This window comes from Coregonus lavaretus, assembly GCF_964263955.1.
Source record: "Coregonus lavaretus genome assembly, chromosome: 7".
Lineage (NCBI taxonomy): Eukaryota > Metazoa > Chordata > Actinopteri > Salmoniformes > Salmonidae > Coregonus > Coregonus lavaretus.
This window is the reverse complement of record NC_139994.1, coordinates 47,474,499-47,500,528: the sequence shown is the minus strand read 5'-3', so window position 1 is coordinate 47,500,528 and position 26,030 is coordinate 47,474,499. Positions and strand designations below refer to the sequence as shown.

Genomic DNA, 26,030 nt, shown 5'->3' with positions numbered 1-26,030 from the left:
GCAACACTTGAATGTTTTATCTCTCCCTGTATATATTGCGGTGACGTAGTGTCCCCATGAGTGACAGAACACTGAGCCAATCACGGCGCAAGTAGAGAATATTACCAACCCCTACACTCTGTATTTTCCGCTGGCTGCCACACCACCACAAAAGCACTGAGCTAGGCTGAAACACCTGCATTTTGGAGCTGCCTTACTCAAGAAAGCAAAAACGAGACCATGTTTGTATGCGGCTTTATTAACTCAATGATATTTTTTTTTTTTTTTTTACATTGTTTGCAAACTGATATGTGACACGTATTAATGCCAAAATAACATGCAAAACAGGCACACAAAAAATGAAGGGTCGCCACTGATCTAATTATACATATTCTCTTCATGCAGATGCTGGAATGCCCAAATTGGAGGCGGCAATCATACACTATTGGTAATTCTGGGGATTTTTGTATGGACTGTTGCAGTACTGGAATCCAACCAGTTGGGGGTGTCTCTTTAGTTTGTCTTGCTCTTGGGACATGGTATGATTTCCATACACAACCACCACTTTATGGGAGAGGAGGAATAGCTACTGGATTTAGGTAGGTGGATAACAACATAATATGGATCATCGGCTTGAAGGCTACAGCTAAATACATTAACATATTAATGCAATCAGAAATGTGGATTAATCGAGGAATGCGAGGAAGTGTGGGACAATGGAATCTCACCCCATGGAATGCAGCAGTTTGATCATATGAAGCGAGTTGTTTGGAAAGGAGAGACGTCGCCTGCATCTAGCTATAACGCTAAGCCGAATCGAATGGACTGTCTTTCGAGAAAGAAAGAAATGCAAGTTGAATGTACACATTGTACAAGAAAGAGGATACTGGATTTATCTTTACATTCCAGAGAACTGGCCTCAATGTCTACATTTCAGATGCTAGCTAGCTAATGCATTTGAGTGGCAGACTAGTTTAGCTTTAGCTAGTCCTCCATTGCTCTCGGCTGACCGCTATCGCGTCAGCGTCATAGCCGACGAGAACGCTCTTGTGTCCAATCACAGTTTTCACGTGATGTCGCGGATGGCTTTTGGCCTCTATCGGAATTAGCTTGTTAATAGCTAGCCAGCCATTATTTGCTTATCACAACCAAATATTCTCTACAACAGTGAGTGTTGCATAAAGAGACCCCATTTGTTGTCAAAAGCAAGTGTTTAATTTGCATGAAAACAATATTTATTTAGCTATAGATTTTGCAATAATAGTCAGCCAACTTGATGTAAAGGGCAACCTAGCTACCCAGCTAACAAAGCTCGGTTCTTAACGTTATATAATGCTAGATATCAATAACATCAGCTAACTAGTCGCTTGTCGTGTATATAATTGGTCTTTCATTTTTGGGAAAGTTTATCGGGAGGATTTACTTTCAACGTTCACTGGCCAGTCAACGTTAGCTAGCTTGTTAGGGAACTAGCCCGCCTTACATCGTAACTCGCATTGCTAGAAATCGTAGCATTAAACAGGCTCCAGTTTATAGCTACGAGTTAGTGGTGGAGTATTGCAGTGGAACGTCAGGTCAGAAGACATCCTGTTTACAGCGGATAGCCTCCTCTCAATCAAGCTAGGGACACTTAGGTAATCATGCTGCACCAATGCATGCCATTCGAAGGTACTTTTTGTGCATTTTAAATGTTGCACTAACTCGCTTCTTAGAACAGTTCACAGCACCACATTGGCCAAGTTTTAACACAGACAAAGGGAAGTCTAGTCGAATATCATCACGTGCACGGAGATCACGTACTGTTGCTCTTCCAAGAGCCACACCAGTAAACTAGCCTCAAGGATTCTGTAACTAAATTTAGCTCGCAAGGGATGGAAACCAATTTACTGAGGATAATGCGAGTACAATTGTCTAGCTGACGTTACTTGGCTTGGCAGTATCAACATAATAAACCAGAGGAAATCTTTATATAGACACATATTACTTAATTTGAATGAGTTTAAGCTAATGTTGGGATACTAGTCGAAATGCATATGCATTGTAATTAATTAGAATGTTTACTAGCTGATATATCTCAGAAAACAAATAAAATAGCACAGGACAGGAGCTGTTGACAAACAGACATTACTCTGTCACTAAAACATATTTGATGACAACGTTATTGTGCAAGCTATCACTTCCTGGTAGGACTGGAAACCCAACAACAACAAGCCTTTAAAAATATATACTATTTATTTGCTTGTTGTTGGTATTGCTATGTAATTACACTTTGTCTAAAGACTGAAGGAAAATAACACAGTAGATATTGCAGTCAGTGGTGCCTGAATTTCATGCATTTTGCTTTGAGGGAGCACACAATTTAAAGTCCCCCACCAGCTATTTTTGAACTTTTCCTGTCAAGCTAGATAGTTCTAACACTGTTTCAATTTGCCGGGGGTGTAGTTTCAACTGTCTACTGTAAGATACTTGAAGATTGCCTATGAAAACATGAGGAAGATGCTCCGAGCACTCTCTGAAAGGAATAAGCTCCCCACTAGCTGACGTGAGGAGTTGTAACGTTTGGACATAACTGGCAGACAGCAGCATCACTGTGGAACTCTGTACAATAAACTTGAAGAGAAAAGGAGATGGTCACCCTGCTGTGACATCATTGGACTGCAGGAGAGGACACGGACACGCTCGAGCCGTCTGCAGCCATGAGTCTCCGCCCCCCCACCTCAACACTGGACAGGTAGGACTGACTGCTGCTGATGATGGTGCTACTGACAGATGGGTCAATCTCAGTTGTATTTCCTTGATTTCTCTGGTCCTCTCTCCTTGTCTCCTTCTCAAAACGCAATTGGAGGAGAAGATCAGAGGGGAGGGAGCTCCAATGCGCTTTGAGAAGGAGATGAGTGGGGAGGATTAAAGTAATCAAGGAAATATAATGTATTCACCTGATGTCTTCTTGATAGACAGGCAGCCAGTTATTATTATGTTCAAAGATCTACATTAATACATGTTGGATATTGTGCTAAGTTGTGATCCCCTCAGCTTAGCTTTATGTACAGGGCTATTCTCAACTATGAGGCAGCTGTATCACCTTTGATTCACTGGTTACTTTTGATGTGGCATCCTTTATGGCTCACTGTCTATTGTATTTGCATACTGTATGTGTCTGCATGCATATCTGTCTGTCTTGTTCATGTGTACCTCTCTTTTCGCTTTTCCCTCTTTGCCCTTTCACTTTTGCTGTCTCTGTGTCCACTTCCTGTGTCATTTGACAGTGGGGCAGCCATTCAGAAACATTCTCAACTGCCCAGGTAGGCTGGCTGTCCAATAAGAGTCCCTGTTGGTGCTTACTGTAGATCTGCAGTTGGAACGCTGCTAATCTCGTCAACCTGCCGGCGCTCTCTCTGTCTGTCTGGTTTCACAGCGCCTCAGAATGGAACTTGAATGAAAGCCTATGGCTGATCTCTCAGTCCATCAACATCTAGCATAACCATTAGATCAGGGTTCCCCAACTAGCAGCCCATGGGCCGAATTTGACCACCTTGTGATTTTATTTGTCCCCCCCCCCACCCCCCCAAGTTTTCAGAGCAAAAAAAAAAAACATGTTATGTTTTTTTTGTTGGATATACTAGACTGTAAAAAAAACAAAAACAAAACAGCAAATCAGCTCCAAATGATTTTAATTTTGGAAATCTGTTCCAAAGTATTCCCACGCATAATAGATAAATATATTTGATCGTATACAAATGTAAGCAAGGTTTGAAATGATTGTTTTAGTGATATCTGTTTGGGCTTCTTTCGGTCAATTTGCAGTCTACAAATTATTTCTAATTATGTTCTGCCCCCTGACCATCCGCTCAAGAAAAAAATGGACCCTTCGCTGAATCTAGTTGATGATCCCTGCCTTAGATGAACCTTCCTCTACGCTGTGGACTTCAGAGCATGAGCAGCGGAAGTGATTTAAACAAGGAAAATCTGAAAGTACGCATCTTAGAAATGAACTCAGAATCAAATGATTTTCCCAAAAATAATATGTTCAATGTGATAAAACATTTATTTTGATTGGTCATTATTGCAATTTTTCTAAGTCCCATCTAATACAACTGTAGCAAGCTCGCTTCCTTTTCGATTTTAACCACACCACTTTCAAGTTCCACTTTGAAGCACAGTGTTACCAGCCTAGGGAGGAGGTTAGATCGCTGCTACAGCAGGTCTCCTTTCTTAGTGTCATCACTTTACGTACTCTTTAACTCTCCTTGTTTGTCTGTCAGGGCTTGACCACTTTTACTCTCCTACTTTTATTCTAAACCACTTTTCTTTCCTTTTCTCTCTTGGGCCCTTTCTGCCTTCTCTGTTATTCCCTCTTGTTCTCTGATGCCTCGCTTTCAGCCCCTTTGCTGCTTGGTGAGTTTTCTGCTCAGTTTATACTTGAGCTGTAAGAAATGCTGAAAGGCAAACTAAGCACAGATTACAGTTTGCCACTTTACCTCAGCAGTCTCCCCTCACAGAATCTCTCCTCCAAGCTCTGGCACGCTCTCCATCTATCTACCCCCTGGTCTCCTCTTCTTCTTCCATCCTCTTCTACCTACATCTCTGGCTCTTTCACAATACATTTTTCCTCAATACCTCACATCCTCTCTCCTCGCCTCCTTTTCAAAATGCATTGGAGAAGAATGTCTGAGCGAAGAGGGATTTTGGACCTTCTCCAATATGCTTGAGAAGGTGTCAAGGAGATAGGATCCAGGGAAAGGCGACTTGAGATGCAGCCTCTGTGTCCCATGCCACTCCTCTTTACTCTCTCCTCCTTCCTCTCTCACCTCCTGCCAGAAATCCTCCCTCCCTCCCTCTCCTTCTCCCCAGCCCTCCCAGTGTGATCCTGATTGATTAATCCTTCCACCTTGTAGCATCCTATTTGTGTCTCACGTTCCTCTTGTCCTGCCTTTCCCTCCAGGCTCAGCAGCCTGACTATAGGAGATTCGGAGCGCAAGACCTCCAGCGGCCAGCAGAGGGAGACTCTGGCTGACTTCCCCGCTGAGAGCACAGGTACATTTACAATTTTGTCATTTAGCAGACACTCTTATCCAGAGCGACTTACAGTAGTGAGCTCATACATTTTCATACTTTTTTCGTACTGGTCCCCGTGGGAGTCAAACCAACAACCCTGGTGTTGCAAGCGCCATGCTCTACCAACTGAGCTACACGGGACATGGGGTTTATAGCACAGATGTGGGTTATAAGGTGGGCTGGTGGGGCTAGGCGTTGGTTCATCATGGTATAGCCAGTTGACTCTTTCTCTTCATCTCTTGGTCTCTTTCTCTCTCCTTCACTCCATATCTTCCCTTCCTTCTCTCTCTCCTTCACTCCATACCCCCCTCCCCCCTTCTTTCTCTCCTTCGCTCCATCTCTCTCCCTCCTCTCTCTCCACATCTCAGGTCCAGGTCTTGTTCAGAGATGTGTGGTGGTACAGAAGGATCAGCTAGGGTTTGGTTTCACTGTGTGTGGCGAGAGGATCAAGCTGGTGCAGAATGTTCGACCAGGTCAGACACACACACAGTGACTTAGTACATTTCTACACGTCTTCTCTAATTCTTCTTGGACAGTCTCTCATATGTCGCTCATATCTCTCCATGCAGGTGGCGCAGCGGTCAAGGCAGGGGTCCACGAGGGAGACAGAATCATAAAGGTTACTACTCATTTCAAACTATTACCGCAAACCCAATATCTGTGCCTTCGTGATCTGAGACTACACTCAGCAGAGTTAGTGTGTCTCTCTCTTTCTAATTCTCTCTCTCTCTCCATCCCTCCATCTCTCTCTCAGGTCAATGGCTCGCTGGTGTCGGCCATGTCTCATCAGGAGGTGGTGAAGCTCATCAAGTGTGAGTGTCACTGGTTACTATAACGTTGGTGATGATGATGATGATGATGATGGTGCTAGTTATGATTCCTATATTTGTGAAATGTGTTCAGGTGTAGCAATATGTCTGTCACTTTCTGTCCTCTCTCTGTTGCTCTTTCGCGCTCTCTCTATCTTTCTCACTTTCTCTCCATCCTTCCAGCTGGGACATATGTTGCTCTGACTCTTCAAGGACCGCCCCCTTCAGCAGCTGCCCTCCCCCTACACCCCCTCCCCACTGACCTCTTACCCAATCAGAGGACGTCACTGGGAGGAGAAGCCCCGCCTCCACCACCTCCACCCCTGCCCCCTGGACTGACCAGCACCCCCTCCCAAAGAATCACCAAACCACTGCAGGTGAGTTCCCTTAATCACCATACCTTAACCATCACCATAATACTTACAAACACTGACTGGTAGGCTAAACCTGACCATTTCTGTGACCATATGTTCAAGCAATGTTGTGTAACATGGGCCAACAACAATAAGTTGAATAATACAGCATTTTCTCTCTCCTCCTCTGTCATTGCGTGTGTTAGAACCTAGATGTGCAGAAACATGCCACTCAGATTCTCAGGAACATGCTGGAACAGGGAGAGGCTGAGCTTCAGGTAACAGTTATATACAGGGTTGCAAAATTCCGGTAACATTCCCAAAATTCCCAGGTTTTCCAGAAATCTTGGTTGGAAGATTCCCGGAATCAGTTGGTAAGAAGCAGGATCCGTAATCCTTTGGGAAATGTTGCAACTCCAAACAGTCAAACCCACTTAGAATGGATACTTTTTAGTCATCTGTAATATAGAAATGTAATATATAGAACAGATATGTCTATCTCAAAATATTGTGCCCCACTGAATATGCAATGGAAAGGACACACTGCTTATGAAAGTAGCTCTTTATTCAGACCAATAGTCATTTGGGGGGTTCTCTTCACTGAACAATCAGCGCCTCTGATAATGTCACTCTGACCAATCCCGCAGGACTTGATGGAGGAACTGTCACGGAACCCCTCCCCATCCCTGGAGGAGCGAATTGAAAGTGCCAAGAGGCGGGCCCAACAAGTCCGGGTTAAAATCCAACAAGATCTGGTGAGATACCTGTGTGCATGACAACAGACCCTTAACACCTGTCATCTAAATCTGTCAGTACCTAATAGGTACTATCTATTACATTGTCATTACCGTAGTTTAACATCTTTGTTATTTCTCTGTCTCTCAAGGATGGAACTCGATCGGAAGCTGTGACCAACTATGTAGTAGCAGGAGAAGGTTTGTATGGGATTCTGTTTGTCTATGATTCTTGTATGTGTGTTTTTGTGTGAGGAAAATCGATATAATGTCTTGATGTTTCTGCAGGTCGGTTGTCGGTGGATTCAAGTGAAGGAGACTTTGAGGTAAGTAATGTTAGCACTCATCCTTTATGAATGACTGATTTAGAGTGAGAGTGAGAGAATCCCAGAGAGAAAGTGAATGAGAGAGAGATATGGTCCTTTTCACCCCTCCACCCCCCAGGCCTTTGAGAGCCCCCACTCCTCCCCCTCCACCTCCTCCTTCAGGACCCCCCTACACCGGAGACAGGGTTCCGACACACACACCTTCACTGACTCGGTGAGACCCACACACACGCACACACCGATTCTGTGAGATCAAACACACTTGCCTGTAGTCTACCCTTAGTGAGGTGAACAATGTCTCCTACACACGAACACATGCCAAAGGTTCTATTTTCCTCATATCATCATGATGTGTCTCTTGTCAGGCTGGGAAGGCTCAGATCATTGGCCCAGAGGAAGAGGAGGAAGAGGACAACAGCTATACGCTCAACGAGGTGACATGGTCTTCATCAGCAAACATCACATCTAACTACCCTGCATCTCACGTAGGTATGAGCTGTTGAACTATATTCATCTCCTTGCCTCTCTCTCCCTTTCCTCCCCTCTCCATCAGATGGACGGCCCATTTCAGGACATAGAGCTTCTCAAGTCGCGACCAGCCCACATGACCGTGTTCATGAGATACGTCTTCAGTCAGCTACTGGATCCCAACCCGCTGGTCAGTGCTTTTGATCTTGAATACTGCTATTTACTGTAGGTTGATCTCTTTTACATGGGAACTAATCTGGGGTGTGTGTGTGTCTCTACAACAGCTGTTCTACCTGTCAGTGGAGGCCTACCTGGGCTCCAGCCCTAAAGACGCCCGTGCCCTCGCCCCACAGATCTGCTCCCACTTCCTGGACCCTGATGCTGTACGTCTCTCATTGGTTCATTCAATTAATCAATTCAATTAATACATCTCATTCAGTTAGACCAGGGCCTGTAAGTATCAAGCATCTTAAAGTAGGAGTTCTAATTTAGGATCAGTTTGGACTTTTGGATCATAATGAATAAAATGCCATGGATCGGGGGGGAACCTGATCCTTGTTCCACCCTGCTTCTCTGAGATGTTTGATACGTAAGGCCCCAGCCCATCGATTTATCTTGAGAGATTGTAAAGAAAGCTTGAACTCAGCTATGTAATGGGGTCCTTAAACGTTTTATTTTGCAGCCGTTGAAAATCAGAGTAAGAGAAGAATACCTGACAGATATAGGTAAGTTACTCTCAACATGCAGTGTAACAATTGTTGATCTATTTGGGCAATTTGTGTTTGTTGTGTTTTTCCTATGAATGCACTGTGCTGTGTTGTTCAGTTAGTCTTACTGCATGGTGTTGTGTCCTGTCCCAGAGAGTCGTCTTCATGCCCAGGAGGACATCAGGGGACCTCTGTCTGAGCTCCAACAGCAGGTGCTGCCCGACATTCAGGACCAAATACAGGATTACAGGTACCGTCTATTGGACAAGCCTAGTTGAATAGTGTCAGTGTCTGTGTTGTTTGAAAGGGTGTGTGTATGAAACCATAGGTGTCCCTTGAGGTTTGTGGTAAATGCAGAAAATGGCTGTGTGAGCGTGCGCTCGTGTGTGTGTTAATTGTGTTTGTGTTGTGTTTGTGTGCAGGAATAAGCAGATGATGGGTCTGGGCTCTCTGTTTGGAGAGGGAGACCTGCAGCAGCTGGATGGAGACCCAGCCAAGGAGAGGCTAGTGGTGGACAGACAGGTCACTGCTCTCTGGGAGATACTGTGAGTTGGAACGTCTACCTATATGATACATAAAGTATATTTTATAAGGGCCAGGTACTGTGAGTTGGAGTGTGAAATACCGTATTTGTGTTATATACATACAGTGGGGTCCGACATTATTGACACCCTTGATAAAGATGAGCAAAAATGACTGTATAAAATAAATCAAATACTGAGCTATATTGTATGCTTAAAATGGGGTTATTTTCTGCTCATCCATTCTCATTTCGACGCCAAACCCACCGCTGATGTGTGTGGCCAAAGCGCTCTATTTTCATGTCATCCAACAAATGTAAATGCACCGGCACTTCGATTGGAACCGGTGCTTTGGTCAGATGACATGAAAATATAGCTATTTGGCCACGTACACCAGCGGTGGGTTTGGCGTCAAAATGAGAATGCATAAGCAGAAAAGATCCTCATGCCCGCTGTAAAACATGGTGGTGGATCTTTGATGTTATGGGGCTATTTTGCTTCCACTGGTCCTGGGGTCCTTGTTAAGGTCAACGGCATCATGACCCAGGACATTTTAGCCAAAAACTTGGTTGCCTCTGCCAGAAGGCTGAAACTTGGCCGCAAGTAGATTTTCCAGCAAGACAATAACCCCAAGCACACTTCAAAATCCACAAAGAAATGGTTAATTGGCCACAAAATCAACATTTTGCAATAGCCATCTCAGTCTCCGGACTTGAAACCCATTGAAAACCTGTGGTTTGAAATGAAGAGGGCAGTCCATAAGCACAGTCGAAGGTTATCAAAGATCTGGAAGGATTCTGTATGGAGGAATGGTCTAAGATCCCTCCTAATGTGTTCTCTAATCAATAATTTTATAAAAAGGCTCAGTGCCGTTATCCTCGCAAGGTATTGAAAACAGGGGTGACAATAATTTTGACCCATACCTTTTTGAGAGAAAAAAAAGCTGTTTCTCAGCAATTGTATTAGTATGAAATAAGATCATTTCCCAATTTTTTGAGCATACAATAAAGCTCAGTATATGAATTATTTATTTAATACCTTTGTTTTTGCTCATCTTTACCAAGGGTGTCCATAATTTCGGACCCCACTGTATATGAAGTATATGTCAGGGCCACAAGCTTTTCAGGGCCACTTTTAAATAGTAATACTATGACTACTTTAAACAATACAAATGCTGAGACTGTGTTGTGCTTTCCTTTTTGATGATTCAATGTCAGCAAAGCACAACAGTAACTACAGTAGGACACACTATTCGTAACCATCAGGGCACTGAACCGGGTGGTTGCTTAGCAACGGGTCAGATGTTGTAGCTGCCTGGTGGCCAATAAAACGGTATTGGAGCGTGTGACCGTGAGCCTGCCAGCTCAACCTCTCACTGTACTGTACCAAAGGTCAGAGTGTGATCACTGGGAGCTTCAGCAGGCTAGCCTCGGGCCATGGCCACCTAGCCACATGATGCTTTAAAACACACCCATTCCCATCACATGACTCACTGCTAGCAGGTAGACACACAATGGACCGCCTTGATTTTTCTCAGCAAGGATTTTTTTCTCACCTTGTTTTACTGGGCCGAGACTCTTTGGAAATAATCCGCAGACCTAATTAAATTAAAGGTTGTTTTTGATTTTGTGTGGAAGGCCAAAAGAGCGAGCGATAGAATAAGCTAATGATTGTTTTTCTGTGTGTTGCAGCTCGAAGCACGAAGAGGACAGAAGGTAATAAAAGCCGGAGCGTGTCTCATGTCTGTGTTGCAGGAACATGATTGAATCCCAATACTACTGTCTGTTCACATAGAGATGCCCCTCTCAATTCTGTCCTTCTGTTCTCCCTCTTTCGCTCTCCCTTCTTCGCTTTCCCTCCCTCTCTTTTTCACTCTTTCTCTCACTCTCTTTTGCTCTCTCCCTCTCTCTACACCCTTCCCCTTTCTTTATGTCTATCTTTATTCTACCCCCCCCCCCGTCTACCTTTTTCTCTCTTTCCTTCTCTCTCCCTCCCCTCTTCAGTTCTCCTCTAGCCTCTGCAGTACTGCTGTACCTCCGTCATTCAGGCATAAAGCTGAGGGACTCCAGGGTGTTCCCAGGCCTCAGCACTGAGAAGGAGAAGTGGCTTGCCTTCTTTCCCAAGACCAAGAAGGTAAGGAGGGGAGGAGGCAGGACTCTTGTCTACCACCGTCGCATGGATTTGTAATTCTCTTATCAGTCATATTTATTTATTGAAACGTCTAAAAGCTATTCAGGCTGTTTTGAATAGGCGGAGCATGTAGTCCATAAGCTACAAACCTTCAGGTAATGATCCACCAAGAGGTGTCACATGTGGGACCTAATTCCTCTGTCTTACCGTTCATCATTATAGGGTATGAAACATTGTGTTGTGGGAGTTTTGCTTTGACCCAAGTTTCGCCAATTTTCCAGTGGTGTTCTTTGTTTATGTTTACTACAGCTGAGCAGTTCAAAGAAAGACAAGGATGGAGAGGACAGGAAGAGAAACCCCATCCTGAAGTATATCGGCAAGCCCAGGAGCACCTCTCAGTCCAGTAAATATACAAACACACACACACAAAAGCACACACTTTCTGTTCTCATCTTACAGTATCATTTAATTCCAGTGACCTCATCCTTTGTTTTCACCCTTATTGATTTGTTTAAGAGGATTTAAGATTATTGATCTAAGACTTTTCCATCGTTCTGATTTCATTGCTTCTTTTGGTTCACTTTGATTCCCCAGCGTTCCATGTTCCCTTGTCTCCCACTGAAGGTATATCATTTATCTATTTTTATTTATTCTTTTTAATCTTTCCTTTATCGCATTTTTTCTTCAGTGTTTTTTATTTTTTTTAAGCTCATTTTAAAACATAATATAAAGTGCCTTCAGAAAGTATACACCCATTGACTTTTTCCACATTTTGTTGTGTTACAAAATGGGATTCAAATGGATTGAATTGTCATTTTTTGTCAACGAGCTACAAAAGATACTCATGTCAAAGTGGAAGAAAAAAAGACTAATAAAACACCTATCTTGATTACATGAGTCAATTCATGTTTGAATCACCTTTGGCAGCTGTAGGTATTTCTGGGTAAGTCTCTTAAGAGCTTTCCACACCTGGATTGTGCAACATTTGCCCATTATTCATTTCTGAATTCTTTAAGCTCTGTCAAATTGGTTGTTGATCATTTGCTAGACAACCATTTTCAGGTCTTGACATGGATTTTCAAGCAGATTTAATAATATACTTACTTAATACTTTCTGAAGGCACTGCATATTAATAAATGCCATTTAGCAGACGCTTTTATCCGAAGCGACTTAGTCGTGCGTTCATACATGTTTTACTGTTATAGCTTGCTCTTTGTGGTCTAAGCTGGGTATCTGGAAAGCATTTTTTGCTGATTTACACTGAGTGTACAAAACATTAAGAACACCTGCTCGTTCCATGACATGGACTGACCAGGTGAAAGCTATGATCCCTTATTGATATCACTTGTTAAATCCACTTCAATCAGTGTAGATGAAGGGGAGGAGACAGGTTAATGAAGGATTTTTAAGCCATGAGACAATTGAGACATGGATTGTGTATGTGTCCCATTCAGAGGGTGAATGGGCAAGACAAAATATTTAAGTGCCTTTGAATGGGGTATGGTAGTAGGTGCCAGGCGCACCAGTTTGTGTCAAGAACTACAACGCTGCTGGGTTTCCCGTGTGTATCAAGAAAGGTCCACCACCCAAAGGACATCCAGCCATCTTCACACAACTGTGGGAAGCATTGGAGTCAACATGGGCCAGCATCCCTTTGGAACGCTTTTGACACCTTGTATAGTCCATGCCCTGACCAATTAAGGCTGTTCTGAAGTCAAATATTAGGAAGGTGTTCTTAATGTTTTGTACACTCAGTGTATATCATTTATAAAATACGATTGATTGATGTTCTGTTTACCTGTTATCTGTGTGTCTCCTGTCTCATTTTCTCTCCTCAGTGCGTCCGGGCAGTGTGAGGAACATAATCCAGCAGTTTGAGAACCACATAGAGATCCCCGGGGAGGAGGGGGCCGAGGGAGACCCTCCGAGATTGTCCTCCAGCAGCCTGGGAGAGGACAGCATGGACAGGTAACAGGGAGGGAGGGAGGGAGGGAGGGAGAGAGTGTGTGTCTCGACCCTTGTGCAAAATTGTTAGTGTGTTCAAAACCGTGCATGTGTTTGATTCGTGTCTCTCTCTCCCTCCCTCTCTCAGCCCTACGGTGTCGGTGCGTCTGGCTCGTAGTGAGTCTCTAAAGGCGCAGGGGGAGGGGCGTCGGCGCGGCGGGTCCTCGGGGGCGGAGACAGTCCCTCGTTCCCGTAGCGACGTGGACATGGAGGACTGTGGAGAGGAGAGGGAGGGGCCGGGCCTGAGACCCCTACACCACAGCGCCTCCTCAGCCTCCAGCAGCTCAGCACGGTGAGACTACAACACATACCCAATCCAAGATCTGGAGCATACACACTGCTCAAACACACACACACACACCCCCTTGGAACTCACACACACACACACCCTTGGAACTCTCACACTGTATGAATCACTCCTAGAGACTGGTTAAGCAGCAGCATTGAATATAAAGAACTGTCAGAATGTAAGCAAATCTGTGTGTTGTTCTCCTCAGATCCTGCGAGAACCCCACCCCTCCGTACACCCCTCAGTCCTCCAGACGAAAGTAAGTCAACCTTACTATAATGTGTTAAGCTTTGTTGAGGGACTTGCAAGTATATTGAATATATTTGTGTGTGTAGGAGTGTGGAGTTCCCAGTGGCCCTGCTCCCTGACGCCCCAGCCCTAGAGGAGGACGTGGTGGACAGTCACAACTGGCAGGAGACGGTGGCCCCGCAGGTCCTGGCCACTCTCTGTCCCCGAGAGGTGGACCGACAGGCTGTCATCTACGGTAGAAAACCCACTGATTGACCAGGCTTTGGCTAGAAACAGTGTGCCAGGCTGAGAGTAACACGTGACATTGCTATACATCTATAATTGGGCCCGTATCCTCTAAAGGTCACTATCTATCAGAATAGTTGACTAAAGATAACACATGAAATCATGATGTGTACATACAACACGTAGCCCATTCCCAAGGGATTCTATCAGACAACCGCCTCTATGGGACTGTTATTTCAGAAGTAAATTAGAGGAGAGGGTTATATTTCCATAACCTCCATAACCTCCATAACCTCCATAACTTGCTACATTTGCACACACTGTATATATATGTATTTCTGTTGTATTTTTGACTTGGTTTTGTTTTACCCCATATGTAACTCTGTGTTGTTGTTTTTATCGCACTGCTTTGCTTTATCTTGGCCAGGTCGCAGTTGTAAATGAGAACTTGTTCTCAACTGGTTTACCTGGTTAAATAAAGGTGAAATAAAAAAAATATAAAAAATATTTACACCCCTTTTATTCTCTCATCTTTCTCTCTCTCGCCCCGCCCCCCTCTCCTTTATCAGAATTGCTGACAACGGAGGCGTCTCACCTGCGTACACTCAGGGTGTTGGATCAGGTGTTCTTCCAGAAGATGAGGTGTGTACTGAGCTCTGACGAGCTGGCCTGCATCTTCCCCAACCTGCCTCAGGTCTACGAGCTTCACGGTCAGTCACTGTGTGTCTCTATGCGTGTTTCTCAGTTCTGTCAATATGTATTCAAGCAATGTGGATTTGAAGTTCTGATAAGGTCGTGTCACATAAAAGGGGTTTTCTGTTTGAGTGGCTTTGCTGTGTAAATATCATATGTTTTAATGAATTTAGTTGGTGAATGGTAGAGAAGCAATGTTTATAGCATTGCCTTTGAGTGGCAGTCTGTCTCATTGACGGTTATGTTCTACGTTGATTCAATGTAGTTATTGTTTTTGATCAACCTTGCTCCAACGGTATCGTGTTACAGCGAGTCTGTGTGAAGCCATGAAGAAGAGAAGAGAATCTACCATCGTTCAGGGCATCGGTGACATCATGCTGGCCAGGGTAAGTTTAACAAACCATGTCATTCCTTCATATCTCTCTCCCTCCATCTTCGTCAGTGAGATGGAGTGTTACATTGTTAACTGTGTCAGTTTGAAGTAGGGATGGGCACGGTTAATCGAATATCCGGACAGAGAGTGAGAGTATTATTGTGAGAGTGAGAGAGTATTATTATTTATTTGGCCTATTTTAACAATGGAAAAAGCTTTTCTAAATTAAATTGTCCATGTTACATTGTTACACACACGGATATACCATGACATTTGAAATGCTTCATTTAATAAAACAACAAACTTTAGAATGTACTGTTTAGAATGTACTGGCGCATTGAACTGCTGTTGCTTCAGATGTCACGTGGCTTTGACAGTACGTTGTTAACAGTTGCACGCTGTAAACGTAGACTACAGTTCTTACAATGCACAAAGTGATTTTCATTTTCTCATGGGCTATGGGTTATGGGTAGTGTTGCAAACTGGGTATTACTGGAAACGTTCAAATTTTACCAGTAAACTACCAGAATTTTGGTAACTTCATAAAAATGTAATTTATGACAAGACCTCTAGTGGCCCTTTTGGGTACTTCAGATGATCACAGGTGTGGCCTTATTTACATTTACATTTTATTTACAGCCTTATCACATGTAAAATATATTAAATAATTAAATAAGATCATAAAAAACATTTGAATGACAAAGCTGTAGAACATTATCCTAAATATAAACCATCAACTTAGTGAATACCATTGGTGTTTAATATGAGGGCTTCAGCATGAAATACATTTTATTTATTTTACTATGTCAATATGTATTTGTTGTCAATGTTTTTGTGTCAAACTGGTGGCAGTTGTGAAAAAAGTCAATAGTTGGAAGAGTTGCAGAGTTGATTGAAAATAATGTCATTGTTGATTAGATGCTTTTTTCATTAATTCGTTTTTTTCTCTCTTAGACCATATGGTTAATCTACTAGAAACTCATGGACAATATGGAGACAGATATAAAAAATGAATACTATATATTAATATATATTTTTAGTTATTCAATAATAAATTACCATAGATTGACAGATTTTCTATTCATAAGCAAAATCACAGCATATTCCTGTAACTAGTAAATTACCGTTAGCTTTACAACCCTAGTTATGGGGTTGGATTTTACATGGAAAGGTATTTTTACTATCATAATGCATTTAGCCCTCCCGTCAGCCCTGACAACGGAATGCTATTTCCCCCACTTCAAATAGCGATTAGCCTACAGGCGCACACCAACGGAGGGTCCACAAGACCTGACACAGATCAATGCAAAACTCTTACCAGAAAACTTTTTTTGAAACAGAATCAGTTCTATGATGGCGAACATCAGACTTCTCTTTCACTGTTGCTTTTAGCCTAGGCTACTGTTAGCCGAATACTACCGGAATAGCACCCTGGAAACGATGGCGCACTGTCTGCTGTTGTGGCATTTAGCATCATTCTGATTGGTCAATAGAGGCTAGCTTTTTTTTAAATAAATGTTTTTAAGGATATCCGAGAAAAGAAAAAAAAAAGAGCATATTATTCGTGTAGTGAAATAACTTCAAATGCCCATCCCTAGTTTGAAGACTTAGCTATTGCTAATACCTGTCAAATAGATTTAAATCTGAAAAAAATAAGGAAATTATGGTGTAGTGGTGTATTTTCAATGGGGCGTCTGTGTGTACCTCTCTGGTAGTTTGAGGGTGTGGCGGGGGAGGAGTTTCAGGAGCAGGCGTCCCACCTGTGCAGTCAGCAGTCTCAGGCCCTGGAGCTCATCAAGAACAAACAACGCAAAGACCCCCGCTTCGCACACATCATCCAGGTAACACACGCACGCAGTTGCGATGGCTTTTTCTGCTAATGGATTGATTTGATTGATATATGGATTGATTGATGTATTAACAGGAGTGTGAGGCCAGTCCTCACTGTAGGAGGCTGCAGCTGAAGGATCTGCTGGTGTCTGAGACACAGAGACTTACCAAGTACCCTCTGCTTCTGGACAAAATCCTCAAACACACAGAAGGTATGTAGGATAGGGTTCTACCACACACACACACACACACACAGAAGGTATGTAGGATAGGGTTCTACCACACACACACAGACAGACAGTTCAGCACCAGTACCACTGGAGAATGTATAACATACTATAGCTAGCGTATAGCATTATGTTACTGTTTGGTGATTTGGTAATCTTGTTGTTTTGATGCAAGGCTTTCAGTAACTGCTCACTCACGTAATAGCTAACTAGAAGCAGAACAGTAGCTACTAGCTATTGACTGAAACTTTGGCTATGGTAGTTTTGCTTATTTGATGTCACTTGGAGTAACGTCCTTCTCTTCCCATAGCTGGTTCCACAGACCTCCCACCTCTCCAACAGGCACAAGCCTGTTGCCGGGGGATACTGCAGGCCGTCAACGAGGTCGTCAGGGAGACGGAACACCGGCAGCGGCTCAACCAATACCAGCGCAGGTTGGACCCCACGCCACAGTTGAAGGTACTGCCCAATTGGATCTTGTTCTTTTTTCCTTATCCTACGTTTCCTCTCCAAATTTTTATTTTCCAACAACACATACCCAATGATAAGAAGGTGTACCCAAATGTGCTTCAGCCCAGCTTAAACAAAAAAGGGAATCAGGTGTTCGACTGAGGGGCTTGAAAATCCCCAAAACATTCCTTACCCCAGGGCAATTCCAACGGGTGACTACCCAGGAGAATAAAGATGAAGGAGCGCGCTGTTTATTTGCGTAATTAATCCTGGGTTAAGGAATGTTTTTTTGGACATACCCAATGATATTGTTATGATGATGCTGATGTCTACCATTTTGTCTTCTGTCTCTCCTCTCAGAGTCTGGACCTGACCAGTAAGAGAATGATCCATGAGGGTCCTCTCACCTGGAAAGTCAGTAAAGACAAAACCTTAGGTAAGAAAGGCCCACCACACCCCACTGATGAGTCAAACCCCATATAGTCTCTGGTCAAACCCCCTTGTCAATGTAATCAACACACTTTTTAAAAAATCGATACTCTCTTAATACGCCCCACTGCTCTCTTTAGGTTGCAAACCTTGCAACCATTTTCCACCAGGTTTTTCTTAGCATTGTTCTGTAAGGTTCTAACCATGTGGTTCTGTTTCTCCCTGCCGCTCCCAGAGATCCAGGCGCTGCTGTTGTCAGACCTTCTGGTGTTGCTCCAGAGAGGTCCAGACGACCGGTTGCTGCTGCGCTGCCCGTCCCGCTGGCTGGGGGGAGGAGGAGGGGGTAGCGGGGACACCAAGGCCTCCTTCAGCCCTGTGGTCCAGCTAGATTCACTGCTGGTGCGCTCTGTGGCCACAGGTAAGAGGTCAGGGGTTATGAGGTCACAGTGTGGAGTAGTCAGTGGTTAAGTTTAGATGTAGCCACCAGTTTGTGCTGTTAATGGTGTAACAACACTGTAATAGCGGAACTTACAATCTCAATACTTTGCTTAATGTTGAAATAATGACCATTACATAGTATTCATGGTTCAGTGATGCATCTTCGATAATGCAGATACCAAAAATCTGTGATTGCTTTTTGAATGATTGACAGCTGTCACTCATCATGTGCGATTCCATCCTCAGACAACAAGGCCCTGTACGTCATCAGCACAACAGAGCAACAGATCTACGAGCTGGTAGCAGGGACGTCCTCAGAGAAAAACATGTAAGCACATCTAGACCAGCTATATCTATACTAGCACTATAGTCCACCAGTTTACAGATAATATACATGATAGAGTTATCATCATTAGCATTTTGAAATGGAAAAGCATTGGTTGTTAAGTCTTATTTATTTTCACAGCTGGAAAGACCAACTTGAAAAGACCATCTCATTGGCTGCTGGCTCCTCACCTTTGACCAATAACAGATCCACACCTATTTCGTGAGTATCCCTAAGCTGACCTGTTTCTATCAATTACCATTGAAAAGACATGAAGACTGAAGATGGCATTATGGACTATTCACTATGGTAGTCCTAAACAAAACGACAGACTAAATTCCATCTCTCGCTCTCTTTCTCTCAGCTCCCCGAGTCTTGGTAACGCTTCCCCTGTCTCAACTGGCAGCCATGTCTACCAATCAGGTAAGACATATTGTGTCAGACAGGGAACATACGTTTTGGAGTGGATCATATTTAGAGTACAGATAAATATTTCTATACACAATATTGATTATGTTTAATCTCCCTAGACGACTTGATGACGGAGCAGGTGGTTTCAATGGAGACAAACTCTCCTAATGATGAGGACAATGAGCTCACGCCCACCACACCAACGGCCCAATCAGGGGCTTTCCTCCACAGTGAGGGGCGGGACTACGTCAAGAGACGAATTGGAGTGGCTGAGGCAGCTCTTGAAGACAGTGAGACTGAAAGAGACAGACCACTTTACTTAAACATATACTTTTGCGTCACTAGAATATGTTTGGTTGATAATCAACTGTCAATTTATTATTAAATTCCTCTTTCTGTCCTCTCAGTGGAGATGCTAAGGCAGCTGATTTTCCACAACATGGAGGAAGATGGGTGGAGTCACGACTCAGATGGAACGCCCACAAACGAGACAGCCAATCAGAGGAGCTCGCTCAATGACAGACAGAGACCGGCGTCCTCTGAGACTCTCCTCAGCGCCAGTCCCAGCCAATTGGAGGCTGAGCATTCAGAAGTCCCGCCCTCGGAGGTGGGGTCCCCCAGTGTACATGTTGTGCGGAAAGGTAATGGGGACAGAAGGTTTAGACAACAACCTAATAACGTTTTAGTTAAATTACTGCTTGTTTCTTGGTGTCTACTGTGGTCAAAAATCAAGTCTGACTCCACTAGGGCTGTCCCCCCCAAAAAAAATCTTGGTCAAACTAGAGTTGTCTGTTTTTCCGACCAATCGGTTGGTTGAAATGTTAAAACGTATTTTTCCATCTTTGTAGACACAATAAAACATAATGAAATCAACTAAACTCAGCCAAAGACCCTGTCTTTCAAAGATAATTCGTAAAAATCCAAATAACTTCACAGATCGTCATTGTAAAGGGTTTAATCACTGTTTCCCATGCTTGTTCCATGAACCATAAACAATTAATGAACATGCACCTGTGGAACGGTCGTTAAGACACTAACAGCTTACAGACGGTAGGCAATTAAGGTCACAGTTCTGAAAACTTAGGACACTAAAGAGGCCTTTCTACTGACTCTGAAAAACACCAAAAGAAAGATGCCCATGGTCCCTGCTTATCTGTGTGAACGTGCCTTAGGCATGCTGCAAGGAGGCATGAGGACTGCAGATGTGCCAGGGCAATAAATTGCAATGTCCGTACTGTGAGACGCCTAAGACAGCCCTACAGGGAGACAGGACGGACAGCTGATCGTCCTCGCAGTGGCAGACCACGTGTAACAACACCTGCACAGGATCCGTACATCCGAACATCATACCTACGGGACAGGTACAGGATGGCAACAACAACTGCCCGAGTTACACCAGGAACGCACAATCCCTCCATCAGTGCTCAGACTGTCCGCAATAGGCTGAAAGAGGCTGGACTGAGGGCTTGTAGGCCTGTTGTAAGGCAGGTCCTCACCAGACATCACCGGCAACAACGTCGCCTATGGGCATAAACCCACCGTCGCTGGACCAGACAGGACTGGCAAAAAGTGCTCTTCACTGACGAGTTGCGGTTTTGTCTCACCAGGGGTGATGGTCGGATTCGCGTTTATCGTCGAAGGTATGAGCGTTACACCGAGGCCTGTACTCTGGAGCGGGATCGATTTGGAGGCGGAGGGTCCGTCATGGTCTGGGGCGGTGTGTCACAGCATCATCGGACTGAGCTTGTTGTCATTGCAGGCAATCTCAACGCTGTGCGTTACAGGGAAGACATTCTCCTCCCTCATGTGGTACCCTTCCTGCAGGCTCATCCTGACATGACCCTCCAGCATGACAATGCCACCAGCCATACTGCTCGTTCTGTGCGTGATTTCCTGCAAGACAGGAATGTCAGTGTTCTGCCATGGCCAGCGAAGAACCTGGATCTCAATCGCATTGAGCACGTCTGGGACCTGTTGGATCAGAGGGTGAGGGCTAGGGCCATTCTCCCCAGAAATGTCTGGGAACTTGCAGGTGCCTTGGTGGAAGAGTGGGGTAGCATCTCATAGCAAGAACTGGCAAATCTGGTGCAGTCCATGAGGAGATGCACTGCAGTACTTAATGCAGCTGGAGGCCACACCAGATACTGACTGTTACTTTTGATTTTGACCCCCCCTTTGTTCAGGGACACATTATTCAATTTATGTTAGTCACATGTCTGTGGAACTTGTTCAGTTTATGTCTCAGTTGTTGAAACTTATGTTCATACAAATATTTACACATGTTTGCTGAAAATAAATGCAGTTGACATGTAGGCTACTGAGCTTGTCAGATGCTTTAAGCACACTGTGATTAAATCATTAAGACACACAAATGACTGGAGGGAGCCAGAGATCAATTTAGCCTAAGCAGAAGAGAAAAAAAACTGTTCCCGGCCCTCTTCCTCCTGTTGCTGCTGGCCTTCACAGATTCTGCTGTTACGCTCCTAATAGGCTACACCAGGGGTCGGCAACCTTTTCCATTTGGAGTGCTAATTTATCTTACCATTTCTACCGATCTGCGTTCCAGTTATGATTTTTATATGCACATTTTCGTGGAACAGTTTCATTTCATTTATAATAAAGTCTTCGTATCTCAAAATCATCATGTGGTTAATATAAAATATAAAAGTAACTTATATTGCCAACCATGTAAAAATATCCTACATAAAGCCAACAAATAAAAACATTGCAGCCTGCAGGTAGAAAATATCCTGATAAAAATACATATCCTATAAATCACATTGGCTACGCATGGCCTTTCTGCAAGGAACTTGAAACATTGTATCAACTATTAACTTGGGTCCTGCTTGTGCTAGCAAACTTGCAACATTGTATTAAATATTCTGGGCACTCAGAGTTTCCCGTTCCAGTGAACTCCGGACAGACATAGCTGTAGGCTATTTGCGCAAGGGATAAAAAGTAATCAGGTAGGCCTATTTTATGACGTTTCCACCAAATCAGAGCATGACATTTTTTCCCCCTTTTCATGTTGAGTGGTTATCGAAAGGGAGAGGGAGCTGGAAAGATTTTTCATATAGGCTACGTTGAGGAACTATTGTCATTCTCAATGGATGTAAAAACAGACTTTGTTTACTTGCGTGCAAGCCAGGTAGCCTAGGCCTACTTCTATGTATAATCAGTTGCGCGTCCTTACTCAACATTGACTGGAGCGCTACAAACAAACGACAATGAATAAATTGACAACTCCTAAATGGAATGAAATAAACCTAAACTTATTCCTCATAAGTGTAGCCTAGGTCGAATGTATTAACCGAAATGACTGTAACCAAACAAACGTTGTAGATCAGAAGTTATGAGAATTAATGGTAAATCTACTACTGGTGATGCAGGTGTGCCATCCACGCGGCCTCCACAATGGATTAGTCCACTCAGACAGGTGTTTCATCTGCCACCAAAACAAATATTTTAGACTGCTCGACTAAAATAATCTCTGTCGACCAACAGCCTATCGACCAAACAGTCGACCAATTGGGGTCAGCCCTAGACACCACTGAATGACCACTGAATGTCTCTAATTGTTTGATAATACACATTCCTTTCTCTTTGCATGTTAATGAAGCTCTGTGTGATTCAACTGGTCTTCTTCTCTTCTTTCCTTCTGCCTCTTTCCACAACTCTGTTGACTTTCACCTCCCTTTTCTTCTCGTACAATATCACATCTCCCTCACTTGCACTCAAACTCTCACCCCCGTGACACTACCATGCTCCCCTACACATAAATATATACTGTCTGACACACACTTACTCTTTCACGCCATCTGTCCTCTTATGCACAGCTGTGGTGGCGGGCTCTCCTTCTATCCCTGATGACATCACTGATGATGTCAATCTCCACTCTGACCAATCACCTGAGCCGAGAGGCGGGGCCAGTGTACGGGGTAATGCTTCAGTAGACAGTCCAGTTGCCCTCTTCAAACCTGTGTTGAATATCTTCTATTAAGTCCCGGGCTCTCTGTTTTGAGAATGTTTGTGACTACTACACCAGGGTCGTGTCCAGAGAACATTTTAGAAACGCAGACAGTTTGGTTCTACCTACTTTCCAATTCATACCTACTGAACGCAATCCTCTGAGCACACTAGCCTCATACTATAAGATTTCACAACTGTACTGTCAATTCACCATGAAGATTGACTGTTGCCTTTGTAGCCTGTTGATAGTCTCTTTAATTCCACTCTGCTGTAGGAAACGTGTTCTACCTGGTGATGCCTACAGAGAAGGGAGAGGGACTGCTGGATGAGAGTCCCACAGATGAGGTCATTGATCCCCCCACCCCGACCTCCACTGAACTTCCTGATCTGGACCAGGAAGTGATGTCATCAAACATACAGCATCATGAGGAAGAAGGGCAGGTCTCTTCCACCCTGTCTGCGGGCGACCAATCGGAGCTGGGGAATCTGAGCCGGGAGGGAGGGCTTGGCCAATCACAAAAGGTCCTCCAGAGCCATGTGATCAAACACGTGGATGAGATATTCCACACAATCGAGGAATTGATGAACAAGCTGCACCAGCTAAGGGTAAGGCGTTTAAACACACACACACGTGACATGCTATTACATGCTATTACAAACAGGAGAATCCACTCACCCACTCACAATTAGAACCCAGAGTTGAAAACACATTTGGACATTATTTCCATGCTAACTTTTACTTGTCATTTTCTCCCCCATAACCCCGACAGGACATAGAGACAGCTCATCACAAGCTCCTGAGAACACTGAGAGAGCCGCCTGTCAATCAGGAGTCAGGTGACCTCCCTCGTAACCAGGAAACCGTCATCAGGACGCCGTCTCTGGACCGGGACCCAGGGGATGGTGAGTTCAGCGGTCAAGGGTCCACTATGTGTTGAAAGATATGGTCTGGATACAACCTTTTCACAAAGGTATTTCTCAAACCTTGAAATTCAAAAGGGGCAGTTCTTGTTGTTTTTGTTTGGGTTTAAATCAATTCTGTATCTATGAGTTCTGTTATTGATAAGCCTCTCACTCTCTCTGTTTCTATTCGTCCACCCAACAGAGCCAGCTAAGCCTGAGATCCTCTCCACTGGATTCTAACGATGTTATCTCAATGAGGACTTCTTAACAGACTCACCCCTGCCCTGCCGTAGACATACGCACACACACACTAACGGACTGGGACCCCAGCCTTTACCCCCTACCCCCCCTCTCACACCCCTAACCCTCAGCCCAATCCTAGCATGCACTGCTCGTGGGAGCAGGATCGAGGAAGTACTGTGATGTTGTTGGTGTTGCCCTGGGAGACCAGGAAGTGATGCAGGACTGATGGCCCCAGCCCCCTGACACCCAAGGATCCGCCCCCAACACGGTTTCAGGGTTAACTCTGACCTCTGTGAATCCAGAGAGAGTCCAGGGTCGAGACGATGGACAGATGAAGGCAAAAAAAGAAGGAAGAGACGGAGAAGTAGAGCACAAGTGACGGAAATGTTGTGTGAAGAAGCAAATAGATAATACTGAAAGTGGAGAGTGGGAGGAATCTAAATTGGCAAGGAATAATGCCATGGATGACATGTTGGACGGAAGTAAGGTTGGTTACATTTGAAGAAGAAGTTAGTATACTTTGAAAGAAGTAGTGATGGTTCAAGGGAGAGAGTTGAGAAGTGACAGATGTTTGACTGAGAACAACGACTGAACAGGATAACGTAAGGACCCTAGCACTCTACCCACAATGCATCCTCTGTCGCGTATCCATACTCCACAACGGATTGGATTAGTGAGTGACTGGAAACTGGACAGATCACCGGCTCCATTGTGAGTCAAAGCTGCACCTAGTTTGAGCCAAGATGGTAGTTCATTACTACTGTTTGCTTTACAGTATGCCTGCCATGGAGGCCGATCGAAGGACTGTGTGTGTGTGTGTGTGTGTATATATATATATATATACACACACACACACACACACACACACACACACTGAACAAAAATATATACGCAACAATTTCAAAGATTTTAGTGAGTTACAGTTCATATAAGGAAATCAGTCAATTGAAATAAATTCATTTGGCCCTAATCTATGGATTTCACGACAGGGAATACAGATATGCATCTGTTGGTAACAGATACCTTTTAAAAAACAAAAGGAGGGGCGTGGATCAGAAAACCAGTCAGCATCTGGTGTGACCACCATTTGCCTCATGCAGCGCGACACATCTCCTTCGCATAGAGTTGATCAGGCTGTTGATTGTGGCCTGTGGAATGTTGTCCCACTCTTTAATGGCTGTGCGAAGTTACTGGATATTGGCGGGAACTGGAACACGCTGTCATACACGTCGATCCAGAGCATCCCCAACATGCTCAATGGGTGACATGTCTGGTGAGTATGCAGGCCATGGAAGAACTGGGACATTTTCAGCTTCCAGGAACAAATCCTTGCAACATGGGGCCGTGCATTATCATGCTGAAACATGAGGTAATGGCGGCGGATGAATGGCACGGCAATTGGCCTCAGGATCTCGTCACGGTATCTCTGTGCATTCAAATTGCCATCGATAAAATGTGTTCGTTGTCCGTAGCTTATGCCTGCCCATACCATAACCCCCACCGCCACCATGGGGCACTCTGTTTACAACGTTGACATCAGCAAACCACTCGCCCACATGTCTGCCATCTGCCCGTTACAGTTGAAACTGGGATTCATCCGTGAAGAGCACACTTCTCCAGCGTGCCAGTGGCCTACGAAGGTGAGCATTTGCCCACTGAAGTCAATCAATCAATTTTATTTTATATAGCCCTTCTTACATCAGCTAATATCTCGGAAGTGCTGTACAGAAACCCAGCCTAAAACCCCAAACAGCTAGTAATGCAGGTGTAGAAGCACGGTGGCTAGGAAAAACTCCCTAGAAAGGCAAAACCTAGGAAGAAACCTAGAGAGGAACCAGGCTATGAGGGGTGGCCAGTCCTCTTCTGGCTGTGCCGGGTGGAGATTATAA

At 44.2% G+C, this 26,030-nt stretch overlaps 1 protein-coding gene across 1 annotated transcript; it reads left to right on the top strand.

The window, feature by feature from the left end:
• Window positions 1-530: 530 nt before the first annotated feature.
• On the top strand, window positions 531-25,426 carry arhgef11 (Rho guanine nucleotide exchange factor (GEF) 11). Its single transcript, XM_084166386.1, has 42 exons — window positions 531-578; window positions 2,422-2,710; window positions 4,922-5,013; window positions 5,403-5,507; window positions 5,604-5,653; window positions 5,789-5,846; window positions 6,027-6,220; window positions 6,403-6,474; window positions 6,844-6,951; window positions 7,083-7,131; window positions 7,219-7,256; window positions 7,375-7,470; window positions 7,622-7,690; window positions 7,810-7,914; window positions 8,009-8,107; window positions 8,407-8,449; window positions 8,585-8,681; window positions 8,854-8,976; window positions 10,644-10,667; window positions 10,956-11,085; window positions 11,392-11,485; window positions 11,677-11,706; window positions 12,922-13,051; window positions 13,176-13,379; window positions 13,585-13,635; window positions 13,712-13,860; window positions 14,420-14,560; window positions 14,853-14,929; window positions 16,632-16,757; window positions 16,841-16,958; window positions 17,284-17,432; window positions 17,784-17,859; window positions 18,088-18,270; window positions 18,537-18,618; window positions 18,757-18,837; window positions 18,980-19,038; window positions 19,146-19,316; window positions 19,434-19,667; window positions 22,863-22,964; window positions 23,270-23,601; window positions 23,766-23,898; window positions 24,101-25,426. The coding sequence occupies exons 2-42, from the start codon at window positions 2,676-2,678 to the stop codon at window positions 24,136-24,138; spliced, it is 4,347 nt and encodes a 1,448-aa protein (XP_084022512.1). The 5' UTR covers window positions 531-578; window positions 2,422-2,675; the 3' UTR covers window positions 24,139-25,426.
• The last annotated feature ends 604 nt before the right edge of the window (window positions 25,427-26,030 follow it).

Excerpts from the sequence above, each read along its gene's own strand:
- arhgef11 (XM_084166386.1), top strand. The coding sequence starts at position 2,676 with ATGAGTCTCCGCCCCCCCACCTCAACACTGGACAG. Across the intron at positions 8,108-8,406 it reads ACTTCCTGGACCCTGATGCT|CCGTTGAAAATCAGAGTAAG; the intron begins GTACGTCTCTCA and ends TTTATTTTGCAG. Across the intron at positions 8,450-8,584 it reads AGAATACCTGACAGATATAG|AGAGTCGTCTTCATGCCCAG; the intron begins GTAAGTTACTCT and ends GTCCTGTCCCAG.